Raw genomic sequence first — 12,706 nt, 5'->3', positions numbered from 1 at the left:
ACATAATTCATTTCTGTACTAATCATCTATTTTTGTGCATACATTTATATCATACCCCTGTGCCTTTCATATTCCTGCGTTTTAGAATCCTGTAGACCAAAGGAGCACGTATTTTATGTACTTTTTGCCAGACTTAGCCTACCATGCATGAATCTCCTGTCATGCCCTAGCTCCCAAATGTCTCAGGGAAATTTTACTCATCAATCTCCCATGTATTCCTCAATAGCCTTATTGTTATTCTTCTCCCCCGTCTTCTCATACAGTCCTTGCATTGCCCGTGCCATTGTTTTCTCTCTGGACCTCCAGTTGCGCTTCTAAATTGGCCACCGGAGCCATTTGTTCCATAGGTGTTAAACTGTTAATGCTTCCTTTGTGTTATAATTCGACGAGTCGCCTCCTCTTATTGTGTCCATTATAAGCCAGATATCATATCTGAGAACTACCAGTTGGTCCAAAATATTAGCAGAATTTTGTGTTCTCCACCCGCAGTAAACTTTTGTTATTACATCACAAAATGTTTACAATTACTCACAAATTCAAAACACCTTAAATGTAGTCATCTGGATGCAGCAGCTCGGCAGAGTAGATACTGGGGTGTTGCACACCCGAGAGCCAGAGCCATACGCCTGTGTCCATGCTTCTTAACCTGAAGACATGTACTGTACTGTATGGGCCGATGGACAATGGCGGTCTCCTGGGTCTCCCTTCAAACTTTCGGGACCTCTTATTTAATTGTGAGAGTTATGTCTCGCTTATTTAGCTGATCGGGGTCCTCCTCCTTTTCTAAAAAAAACTCTTTTTCACACACATTGTATACATTTTTCAAATAAATCTAAACAGTTTATAGCATGTTTAACATTTTGAAAATCCGTAATTAACAATTCCAAATACATGATTCCTGACATTTTTCAAATACATGTCAGAAATTTTTCAAATAATCATTCCAATATTTTTTTGATGATATGAAATATTTATTTAACTATGGAAACATTTTTTAACATTGTAATTTGTTTTATTAAAAATCCACAAACAAAGTTTTAAGACTTATGAACTTATTTGCATGAAATATTTTTAAAATTACATGAACATTAATTACATTGTAAAAAATTTGCAAAAAATGTCACGTAATTGTTTTGAAACATGTGAATATTTTTTAAATATCACGGACATTTTCTAATGCTATCACTATTTAAAAAATTACACTAACAAAACTTACACTACATTAGCATTTTTCTAATTCTTGTTGAATATTTTTTATAAAAATTAAGTACATTGAGTTTTTGGAATATATGTATACATAATATTTTTGAAAAAATACAAATGGGCAAGAACTGGTTTACAAGAACCTGCATGATTATTAGTCGGCCCATTTAGGGCGTCCTTCAGAACATTGTTCATGATTATGAATTTTAAAATGGTCATGTGATTGGAAACGTTTATTTGTAAACGGTCATGAGATTGGAAATTATTTATGAATTTTAAAATAGTCATGAGATTGGAAACATTTTGAACTATATGCCGCAGCTTGGGGGTGAGGACGTCCTTCAACGCCTTGACAATGGCCTCCTTGGCATCACCGGTCAGTATGGCTTCGGGGAGTCTGATGAGGTGCCTCTTGAGAAGGTGGGAGACGAGCATCCACACCCGACGTGGGTGGAGCTTCAGCATGGTGACCTGGTGGACCAAAAACATGCAGAAAACAACAACTGGCACTGGGCACTGGGTTAATAAGTTAGTTCTAAAAAATGATATAAAATAACATATAAAGTATACAAGTTTGATAATATAATAGCATGAAATAATAAAGTTATAGATACATTGAAGACGTATCACCAACATCGAGAAGCAGTTGCTGGCTAGCTTGGAATTCAGGCGTTGTCCCTGGCGAGGCATGCGGAGCGGCGAGTAGCGGGAGTAGGTGTCGGAGGTGCCGGATGAGCAGAATGATGAGGCGGCTGCCACGACGTCCTCGGACCGCGCGCAGCCCCCGCCTCTTGCTGAATCACCATCGGAGCTAGCGCTGACCCGGCCGCAGGGAGGGCGAGGATCACCTGTGAGGTCTGAGCGTTATCACCCACATCACACGGGTCAGGGGGTGTCGAACGAAACGCACGCCGCCCACCACTGCACTGTCGCCCTCACCGGTGAATCGGCCTGATCCATCGCCCACAGAAGCACCTCTAGAGCGTGCTTGTGCTTTGCTTGCCCAAACAACGCCTCCTCCTCTGCCTTCGTCAAGATGTTGTGAATCGCCATGCTTCCACGCGCATCTCCACCCTGGTGCTGAACCAGGAGCCGATCTCGGACAGTCGGGCACATCTTCGTGCATCGCCGCCCGCGAACCTCCTCAGCTGCTCCTCCTCGATCAGCACCATCGCCGCACTTGGTCGCATTGGCCAAGGTGGGGGAGGAAGTTGAAGACGGAGCGCGAGTGAATTAACTCACCCTGCCAACCACCCAAAGTAAACCCCCCACGATCGACGAGCCCACCATGCGCGGCCTTCAAGGTGCTTGTCATGGTGGACCCATCTGCTTCCTCGAGACGTGCAACGTGGCAGGGAAACGTGTCCGAAGTACCTGAACCAGCTGCTCCCCTCAACCGGTCCATGAGTCCACCACACATCCTCGCTCTTCAACGAGCAGGAGTCTTGCGTCGGAAGCGGGGGCACCACCACCCCATGGTGGTATGCGAGCTGGCCCGCCGCCTTTATGTCCGGCTCATACCACGCCGGCCACCGCGAGACGCCGCCGGAATCGCCAGAGGCGAAACGTGCCGTGCCATGTCGAAACACTCTAGGACCTGGTCTATAATAAGACAATGTTGTGTCGTCTTAAGAAAAATGAGATACTAATTGTCGTCATCGATCTATTTGTGTACCATTTGCATCGTTATGCACTATCATCACGACTCTTATAATCTTTAAAAAAAATGGATATTGGTCCGTGTAAGTGCTGGCCAGACGTCCTCATCGTATGCCGGTCAATTTTAGCACCATTTGCAACATGGCTGTTGTGTAATGTAATGACACATCTTGACTGACGTCTGCAATGGGCTAGCTAGTATTGTAAATATGATAGTAGCTAAGCTGTTTGTTAATGTAAGAGGGAAATCAACCCTCGGTCTTTGCAATGATTGATACGTACAACCATAAATTATTGATTACTAGAAAATGTGTATGTGCGTTGCAAACGGGAGAACACAATGATCATATGATAAGATCAATTAGCAACAGTGCAACACTCAATCATACTTGTCGTTGCATGATATGGGAGGTTGGCCACTGGAGGAGGAGCGGCGCCCTTAGCTGCGCCGTCCACTCCACATCCACGGTGGCCACTGAAGCTGAGAGGGCAATCGGGTCTCCTCGCACACCCCTCTTCCATGTACCCTCGATGGGACATAAAGATCTGTATCCTTCTGATATTCTCATCGTAGTTTACTTCTCCTAATCGAGTCATAACAAACTTTTGCTTGGTTGGCTGGGTCAATGATCTAGATTCCATGATAAGGGTCATGAGTTGGTGGATCGACTATGATCATTCAATAATGTTAAGCAAATGAATCCCGTTCTGTTCTTCTCCTTGCCGTCGTCGTTGTTGTTCCTTAAGGTCATGAGTTGGTGGATCGACAAATATATATTATTGATCATTCAATAATGTTAAGCAAATGAACCCCGTTCTGTTCTTCTCCTTGTCGTTGTCGTTGGTGTTCCTTAAGGCGCAGATTGCGCTCGTCGACTAGAAGCTCGGAGAAGCGCTGGAGCTCTGCATCATTGGTGGGTGCATTCTCGTCCTCGACGGTCTCATACTTCCCCGTGGTCAAGTCCACCATAGCCACCTTCTCGGCCAGCAACTTGTAGCCAATGTTGAGCAGGTCAGCCATGTTCTTCGATGTCGCGTTGCCCATTGGCAAAATGGCCTCCCCGAACAACGGTGCCTACGGACACATGTTTTAGTTTGTAGGGACTACTACATATATATGGACATAATAAGCTACTTAAACGCGATGAAGGGTAAGGTGGTTGATCACTTGTACATACTTCCTCGGTCCCAAAATAAGTGACTCAACTGTGTACTAACTTTAGTATAAAGCTAGTATAAAGTTGAGTCACTTATTTTGAGATAGAGAGAGTATGTACATACGTACCGGAGCCTGGATGTAGAGGTAGTTCTGCTTCCGCACGCGGTTGCCATTGTGTAAGAGCATGCGAACCTGCCAGTCGGCCAACACGGCGCTGGCGTGCGAGGAGGTGTCGGTGACCGGGCGGTGGCTATTGCGCCTGCTGTGAAACCAGTTGAAGGCGCCCCGCTTGGCCGGCACATTTTCGTGCACTGCACACCCTGCGCCTACAGAGATAACCAGGTATTTCATATAATCCACGCCGCTGGGGTGGAACTCCGGATTCCTGAGAAGCTGCTCCCTGGTGATCTTGGATATGGCAGCCATTGTGGGGTTGTTGCCGCCGTCGATGAGGTGGTATTTCGACTGCTCCATGTCACTGACCCAGATATCAAAGTAGTGTGCTGGGAAGTAGGTTGGCGTGGCCGTCGATGGCGGGCCAATGCTGACATCCGGCAGTTCTGGTCCGGCCTCTTCAACTAGTTCTTGCTTGGCATCCTGGAACGAGGAGAAGATGAGAGGCTCGAGACTATTGGCGTCGAACGTAGGCGCCGCGAGCTTGCTCAGGGTGTGCTCACCGCTGACTTCCTTGATCTTGTTTTTCTGCAGGAACGTGCCATCGTACTTGGGCCCCCGCGACGCGCTTAGCAGGTCCAGCGGCCACCGCCACCACCTGCGACAAACAGTGAGAATTAATTACACATTGTCTACCGACCAAGATGACAACTTAGTTTCTCGAATACCTACCTCTTGGAAGGGAAGATATTAGGTCCGTTGTTGACATAGAAATCCTGGATTTCCCGAGGAGTGTACTTTGTCCGTTTGTTCGTGTTTGGCGCCGCCAACATTGTTGCGATGATGGCGCCCGTGCTCATGCCTGCGATCACGTCGAAGTAGTCCGCTATCCGGGCATCTTCCCCGTCAATCGCCTAATCACATCAACAGAGATGGACCGGCTTACTTGGTCGAACCACATAACATAACATTTCAAGAGAGACGTGGTTGACTTACTTGGAGCTTTTCCTCGAGGCATTTGAGGACAACCGTCGGGATGAGCCCGTGTATCCCGCCGCCATCGATGCTCAACACCGTGATGAGCTCCCCAAACTTGGGTGGTGGGAGCCGTGGACGTGGTGTCAGCTCCGGTGATCCTTGTTCCAGCAACGGGGCCGTTGGTCCTCCTTCCTCCTCCTCCGGCATGAGAAGTGGTGTCTCGAGCTCGGCATCCTTGTTGTTCGCCATGAAATAGACGAGAGGGAAGGCAGGAGGAAGAGATCGGGCGAGCGAGAGACGGACAACCTCACTTGGCTGCCTAGCTTGGAGGAGATCGGGCTAAGGAAGGCAACCCTCCCTCGCATATTGTGTTGAATCAATCAAGGGTTTAATTATATATAAATAAAAAGGAAGGAAGGCAAGCGTCGGACTAAGGTTGTGAGAGAGCGACCGACCACCAGCAACCAATCTTGATTCTGCTTGGAGGAAGACAAATGGCATCTCTTATCAAATAAATAAGGGAGCGCCTGCAACCCTCAGCTGATTGAGAAATAACTATTTCTCGACCAGCTGATGTCACGCCGTTTGTTTCGTTCGATTTTCCTTTGCCGGCGGTTGTTGACTCGTCTTCAATGAAACCGCCTGAATTTCCTCCAAATTTGTGTCGTTTTGCACATAGTTTGGCCGAATTTTGACCGACTTTGGTTTTCAAAAAGCGGCGTCTAGGGCAACCTTGGAGCGGCGATTGGGAAACCAACCGCCTCCACGCCGATTTTACCACCGGCTCGTTCTCAGGCGGCGCTATTTCAAGTGTGCACGCGGAGGGGGGGGGGGGGGGGGGGGGGGGGTACATCTGTACAACCGACCGCGAACCCATCTCCATTATACACTTCCAATCGAAATGTGGCCACAGAGACGTACGTTTCCATATAGTACTGCATATATGTTGGGCATTTGGAAAATCCCTCACATGTATCACGCCACGTTACGGTTGGTCAAGTGGCGTGCGTGCAGCGCAGCCTAACCCCACCAGCTTCGAAGAAACTCCATTGACAGAACGGCCAAAAGATAAAAAATCAAAAGGGAAAAATTGCGTTGAAGCCTTTTTCTTTCTAGAATAGTATATGCGTTGGATTTTTGTGGAGCTCCGGCTTCTTCCCGCAAAACGAAGCCAAAGAGGATATGCGCCGTCGCTGTGCTGCTCACCGCAGCCGTCCTAGAGTGCCGCAATGATTCCGCCCGCGAGGCCACCATCGTCCATCGCTCACAAGTTCACAACGACCCAAAGGAGAGGCGAGATCTTTTTGTGCTGAGGGTCCCGGCCAAATTTGTACAACTGTACAACCGACCGCGAACCCATCTCCATTATACACTTCCAATCGAAATGTGGCCACAGAGACGTACGTTTCCATATAGTACTGCATATATGTTGGGCATTTGGAAAATCCCTCACATGTATCACGCCATGTTACGGTCGGTCAAGTAGCGTGCGTGCAGCGCAGCCTAACCCCACCAGCTTCGAAGAAACTCCATTGACAGAACGGCCAAAAGGTAAAAAATCAAAAGGGAAAAATTGCGTTGAAGCCTTTTTCTTTCTAGAATAGTATATGCGTTGGATTTTTGTGGAGCTCCGGCTTCTTCCCGCAAAACGAAGCCAAAGAGGATATGCCCCGTCACTGTGCTGCTCACCGCAGCCGTCCTAGAGTGCCGCAATGATTCCGCCCGCGAGGCCACCATCGTCCATCGCTCACAAGTTCACAACGACCCAAAGGAGAGGCGAGATCTTTTTGTGCTGAGGGTCCCGGCCAAATTTATTTATCATCGTCGCGATACTAGAAATTTGGAAATCGTTTCTCGCACAGAACACTCGTTGTTCCTATGACCCGGGGGACATGCCCAGGCCACGCCGGCCAGGCTTGTGGGCCTTGGGACCTCGTTTGACCTAATTCCAGCGCTATATAATCCCTTCCTCCAAGGATAAATGAGAGAGAAAGTTTTATCGCGTTCTATGATACAGAGCCACAGCCAACCCTGGGACCTCCGTTTGACCTAATGTAGTGCTGATCTTTTTTTGCCAATATACCATGATAGTTATTTCTTCACGAAATAATTACGCGAGTGTAACGCTTGTGCAAGTTTGTTGTAAAAAATCATGAATATTTTTACCTTTTCTAAAATTAATATTTTGTTTTTGAAAAAAGGGGCACCTGCCCATTTTTTTATTCTTATTTTGAAATCTTGTCAAAATATATTCAAGATTGGTTTTGTTTGCAAGGCTTCATTACCAGAAACATAAATGTGCAAACAAATCGTGGATCTAACTTTGGTGTTCAAAAGATAAAATTGATACAATGTTTTAATCATACTGTCAAAAAAGTATGGGTGGGTTGCACTGTTCGGCACGAATCGCGGCGCAGCTATCAACGGCCGGTAGTTAATCCAGTCTCTTTGTTTCGCCCCATTCGGGAGGAATGTGGGGGGATTCCCGTCCACGGTAGAGTTGGAGGCCACACGCGGCCGTCTGGCAACCCTGGCCTCGTCCGCACGGTCGTCCTCGGCATGCCTCAGCCATCCACGACCTCACTTCCCGGAGGACACCTGACCTGAGCGCACGGGACGTGTTCGACGGAAGGTCTGGACGCCAAGAGCTAAGAGGTGAGCCCATGTTCTCCATGTCACCTTCATCCCTATGGGTATGGCAGGAACCAAATGTGTGCATGCATTGCAGAAGGCTTTAGCTACTCGTGTGTCAAGGCCTCCCTCGAGTTGCAATCATGGCGTGATAAGGTGCATGGCCGGTGCCTCCATGAAGATTGTCGTTGTTGCCCTAAAGTCTAGCACGCCAAGTCGCCAAGTGCAACCCTTGACGACAATATCGAGTCCGGCAACCTATGTACCGGGTCTTGTGGAGGTATTCATTGTCCCAACTCCATCACCACTTGTTTCGCCACCCTTGGGCTGTTGGGCAGAAATAATGTTGGCATGACTGCAGCACAAGCGCACTGATCACCATATTAGCCAAAGATTATCGAACCGCGGGAGCAAAGCGTAGCCCCGCTCGCGCCCAAACCGTGATTTGAAAATAGTCCATCCATTAATTACATATGACGGGTATCCTCCTGCTACATCAAGATTAAAATGAATAGCTTTGCTTGCTGGGTGAGTAGATGGATGGTAACCCAGCCTAGTGTTTGTACGGCTGATACCTTGCCCAGATCTCAGTTTTAGGATATGTTCCGAGATGCATTGTGATTACACATAGAGTAGCTCTGTGATTTTTCATCAAATTAAGAATCACTATGTCTGCATCAAGATCAAATATTTTGAATTTACGATATATAGTCATCTGCAAGCACAACTGGCACGAGTGTAGCTATGCCATCTCAGCTCATCTTGTGCTAGAACATTACATGATTATGCCAACTGGCTCATTACAGTATTATTACGCCCACCAGCTAATACTTGTATAAATCAGAGAAAGTGACTTAAAAAAGAAAATAAATAACAACAACAAGTATTATTATGCGACTCTTTTCAAAACAGCAATCAATAAGCAATGAATTTGTTGAGACTGGTTGTGATGGGCCTTGATCGTGAGCCTGTGATCAAACTGGATGGCAGTTGCACGATGGAACCTGATCCTCGTGGTGGTTCTTGGGGACATGCACGCCGGCGTGGGTGAGCATGGCCCAGATGTGGGTGATGTGCTCGCCGCCGTTGCTCAGTGCCAGCGCGTGCGCCTCCGGGCCCGCCGATGGCCTGCGTGCCACGAACACGAGAAGTTCTGCCCAGAACTCGAGTAGCATCCCCCACACTCTCTCGTCCCCCCCACACCATCTCGGCGATGAAGGCGGAGATGGCGTCCCGGTCCCGAGGGCGGCTAAGCGGCCGCCAGAGCTGCAAGTAACCAGGCAGTTTGAAGAGAGCGTCAGTAGATCGTCGAAGAGGGGAGCACTGAATCACGAGCTTATTGCGAATAGTCCAAAGCATCCACGCGAGGGTCCCAATCTCAAGCCACCTAATGTGGCAAGAAGGCGCCGGCGAGGCCTGAAGCTCGGCGAAGAGGTCGGGGAAGTTGGAGTGGCACCAATCCTCACTAACCGCCTCATGAAAGCAGCTCCAAACAAATTGAGCAGATACGCAGGAGAAGAAGATGTGGTTCGAGTCTTCGCGGGTATCACAGAGGGGGCAGATGCCGGAGCCCGGACCATTGCGCTTGCGAACCTCAACTCCCGACGGCAGCCGGCCACGGATCCATTGCCACATGAAGATGCGGATTTTGAGGGGCAGGCGAATGGACCAGACCGCCAGGAGGGGCGGCGGAGCGGAGGAAGTTTTAGGATATGTTTCGAGATGCATTGTGATTACACATAGAGTAGTTCTGTGATTTCATCAAATTAAAATCACTACGTCTGCATCCATATCAAATATTTTTGAATTTATGATATAATCATGTGCAAGCACAACTAGCATGAGTGTAGCCATGCCATCTCAACTGGTCTTGTGCTAGAACATTACTCCCTCCGTCCTATAATATAAGACGTTTTTCAAGCTAAATTAGCTTGTAAAATTGCCTTACATTATGGAACGGAGGGAGTACATGATTATGCCAGCTGGCTCATTACAGTATTATTACGCCAACTGGCTAATTACAATATTATTACGCCAACAAGTATTATTATGCAACTGGCTCATACTTGTATAAATCAGAGAAAATGTCTCAAGAAAACGAAAATAAATAACAACAACAAGTATTATTATGCAACTCTTTTCAAACAACAACAAATAAGCAATGAATTTGTTGAGACTGGCTATGATGGGCCTTGATCGTGAGCCTGTGATCAAACTGGATGGCAGTTGCACGATGGAACCTGGTCCTCGTGGTGGTTCTTGGGGACATGCACGCCGGCGTGGGTGAGCATGGCCCAGATGTGGGTGATGAACTCGCCGCCGTTGCTCAGTGCCAGCGCGTGCGCCTCCGGGCCCGCCGATGGCCTGCGCGCCACGAACACGAGAAGTTCTGCCCAGAACTCGAGTAGCATCCCCCACACTCTCTCATCCTCAAGCAAGTCACCACCACTACTGCTAGTGGCCTCCAACTGCTTCCCCAGCTTGACACCCTTCACCATGGCCGACTTCTCCTCGTCCTCTTCTCCTTGACCGAACTTCACCAGACGCTCACGGCGGTCACCAGTATTGCAACAGCTCTGGAAGAAACTGCTGAGCTCCCCCTTGATGTCCTTGTACACCTTCTTCGTCCATGCCTCATTGTCCGGGAGGAGCCCCGGCTCGTAGGCCACCAAGTATGCGCAGTACCTCGACAACGTCAGGGCAGCCTGGCCGTGTGGTGGGAGAGGGTGCTTCTGTTTGTCCCTCATCTCAAATAGGGCCGTCGCGATGTGCCACACCACTATCATTGTTGCGGTGCTCATCTTGGGGTCGCATGCCCACTTGAGGTTAAGGAAGCGTTGCCTTTCCAACGTAGCCATGCCGTTGCTGAAGTGTCTGCCGCAGCTTGGGGTGAGGACGTCCTTCAACGCCTTGACGATGGCCGCCTTTGTGTCACCGGTGACGATGGCATCGGGGAGCCCGACGAGGCGCCTCTTGAGCAGGCGGGAAACGAGCATCCACACCCAACGCGGGTCGAGGTAGTGGGGCTTGAGCATGGTGATCTGGTGGACCTTGATGACGGCGTGGGAGCGGTGCTTCGCCCATAGGGTGCCCTTGGCGACCCTCCCGGCATGCCCCTTCTGCTGGAGCATTGTCTTTCGGGCATAGGTGTACATCACCGACACAATGAACCAATCGGAGAGCACGTACTGCAAGAATTCATATGCCTCGACGGCGAGGAGGGTGAGCGTGAGGAGGAAGGTGACGATGAGGTCGGAGGAGGAGCAAACCATGCCGAAGAGGAAGTTCACTTGGTGGACGAAGCACTTGTACTGCACCACCATGTCGATGGACAGGCCGATGAGCCCCCGAAAGAGGGAGCCTAGCACCTTGAAGATGTGGCCATTGCCTGTGACGAGGAGCACGGTGATGCAGTATAAAAAGATGAAGACGATGGAGATGACAAAGTTGGCTATGAATAGCCCTGGCTTGGACAATGCCAACGGGATGATGGCCTGGTAGTACTCGTCCAGAAACCTCAGCTCCAGTTCCACCACCTCGAAAGCCCTCTCAGCATTGGCAACCTCGTCCTCGTGCCCCTCGAGGGCGAGGAGTCCCCGGAGGACGAGATCACGTGCTTGTGGGGTGTCCGCCTCTGCCATGTGGAAGTGCTCCATCTTCCGTCGGAGTAGCTTGAAGAGTGCGACGGCAAGGCAAATGTTCTCCAACTTGTGCTTCCTGCTCAAATTGTACCGGAAGATGGGGTCACTATTGGCGAGGTCCCATATGTTACATACCCGGACCAGCTCGGACTTTTTGGCCTCTTCCTTCCCATTTCGACTTCCATCTCCAAGGAGAATTTTGTTGATTTCTTCTTGTTGGATCTTGAAGCCATGGGGCGTCACCTCCCTCTTGAGCCGTCTCTCTCCCATGACCGCATAGTTGCAAGCCCTCATGATACCAGCGCCAACTGCGTGTTCGTCATCGCGGAGCAATTGCCGACGCTCGTTGACGAGCTGCACCATGTAGCCGGAGAGGAGGGCAGCGTTCTTCGCGAGGTCGAAGGAGCGCTTAGCAAGGTAGATGCACATGGAGCGCTTGCACATCTTGACGACGCTGAAGATCCAGAGGATGATGAAGAAGGACTTGACGCCAAAGCCATGCACGTAGGTGTAGATGAGGTACCCAATCCACGCCATGCGTGCAGCCTCCTCGACGGCATCAAAGAAGCTATAGCGGCCGACGCCGCGTGCGAAGGCATCGGTGGTTGGGGCAACCATGGCGTAGACCTTCTTGCGGAGGAGCTCGACGAGGATCATCCAGAGGAGAATGAGCTGCGCGCGGGGCTGGTTGCCGGTGTCGGGTGGCTTGCTCTTGGCCTATGAACAAGGTTTAAAATTTCAACAAAATTTCCAACAGTTCAATAATTCATACTAGTACCAAAATATATGCAACCTCAAAATTTCGTCCTAGATTCAAACAAGTTTAAAACCAAATACAAATTCGGTCAAAATCCATTAAAATCGAGTGAACGTCTATAGATCAAAACTCAAAAGAATTCTCAAAAAGTTGGATATTTCACTAAGGTTTGGTAATTCTTTTTCCTTCAACAAAATTTTAAACCTTACCTGGGAGAACATGTAGGACATGAAAGGGAGGAAGAGAGCGAAGGAGGCACGGAAGAAGATGCGGGTGGCTGTAGAGTGGCCGCGGCCCCGGCCCGAGAGGCGTCCCGAAACTCCAAGGAGGAAGAGGGCGGTGCCGAGCATGGTCATGAGGACCGTTGTGGTGACCATGAGCCGCTCCGTGGTACGCATGTCGGCGGACACCGTGAAGCTGGCCACCAGCGTGGCCGCCGGGGTGGCACACACCGTGACATTGTTGATGATGATGTCACGGCGGGCACTGGAGTTGTACATTGCCGCGGCAGCCCGGCTCACCGGCGACAACAGCACCATAGCCCCGCCCCCCTCCTCAGGAAGA

General features: G+C 49.4%; 2 protein-coding genes across 2 annotated transcripts; both read right to left on the bottom strand.

The window, feature by feature from the left end:
* Nucleotides 1-3,162: 3,162 nt before the first annotated feature.
* LOC125515892 (patatin-like protein 2) lies at nt 3,163-5,466 on the bottom strand. Its single transcript, XM_048681383.1, has 4 exons — nt 5,132-5,466; nt 4,868-5,049; nt 4,148-4,793; nt 3,163-3,937 (listed from the first exon to the last, which is right to left on the bottom strand). Exons 1-4 carry the CDS (start codon nt 5,360-5,362, stop codon nt 3,647-3,649), a joined length of 1,350 nt encoding a protein of 449 aa, XP_048537340.1. The 5' UTR covers nt 5,363-5,466; the 3' UTR covers nt 3,163-3,646.
* Nucleotides 5,467-9,708: 4,242 nt separating this feature from the next.
* LOC125514966 lies at nt 9,709-12,706 on the bottom strand. The gene is made up of 2 exons (XM_048680354.1): nt 12,352-12,706; nt 9,709-12,102 (listed from the first exon to the last, which is right to left on the bottom strand). The coding sequence occupies exons 1-2, from the start codon at nt 12,679-12,681 to the stop codon at nt 9,955-9,957; spliced, it is 2,478 nt and encodes an 825-aa protein (XP_048536311.1). The 5' UTR covers nt 12,682-12,706; the 3' UTR covers nt 9,709-9,954.

This window comes from Triticum urartu, chromosome 6, assembly GCF_003073215.2.
Source record: "Triticum urartu cultivar G1812 chromosome 6, Tu2.1, whole genome shotgun sequence".
NCBI lineage: Eukaryota > Viridiplantae > Streptophyta > Magnoliopsida > Poales > Poaceae > Triticum > Triticum urartu.
The sequence above is the reverse complement of the archived record's forward strand: the minus strand, read 5'-3'. Positions and strand labels throughout refer to the sequence as shown.

Bases quoted from the DNA above. Each gene is read 5' to 3' on its own strand.
- LOC125514966 (XM_048680354.1), bottom strand. From the start codon at position 12,681: ATGGTGCTGTTGTCGCCGGTGAGCCGGGCTGCCGCGGCAATGTACAAC. The intron at 12,103-12,351 runs GTAAGGTTTAAA...CCTTGTTCATAG, and splicing joins TGTCCTACATGTTCTCCCAG to GCCAAGAGCAAGCCACCCGA.
- LOC125515892 (XM_048681383.1), bottom strand. From the start codon at position 5,362: ATGGCGAACAACAAGGATGCCGAGCTCGAGACACCACTTCTCATGCCG. The intron at 5,050-5,131 runs GTAAGTCAACCA...TGATGTGATTAG, and splicing joins GCCTCGAGGAAAAGCTCCAA to GCGATTGACGGGGAAGATGC. The intron at 4,794-4,867 runs GTAGGTATTCGA...TGTTTGTCGCAG, and splicing joins AATATCTTCCCTTCCAAGAG to GTGGTGGCGGTGGCCGCTGG.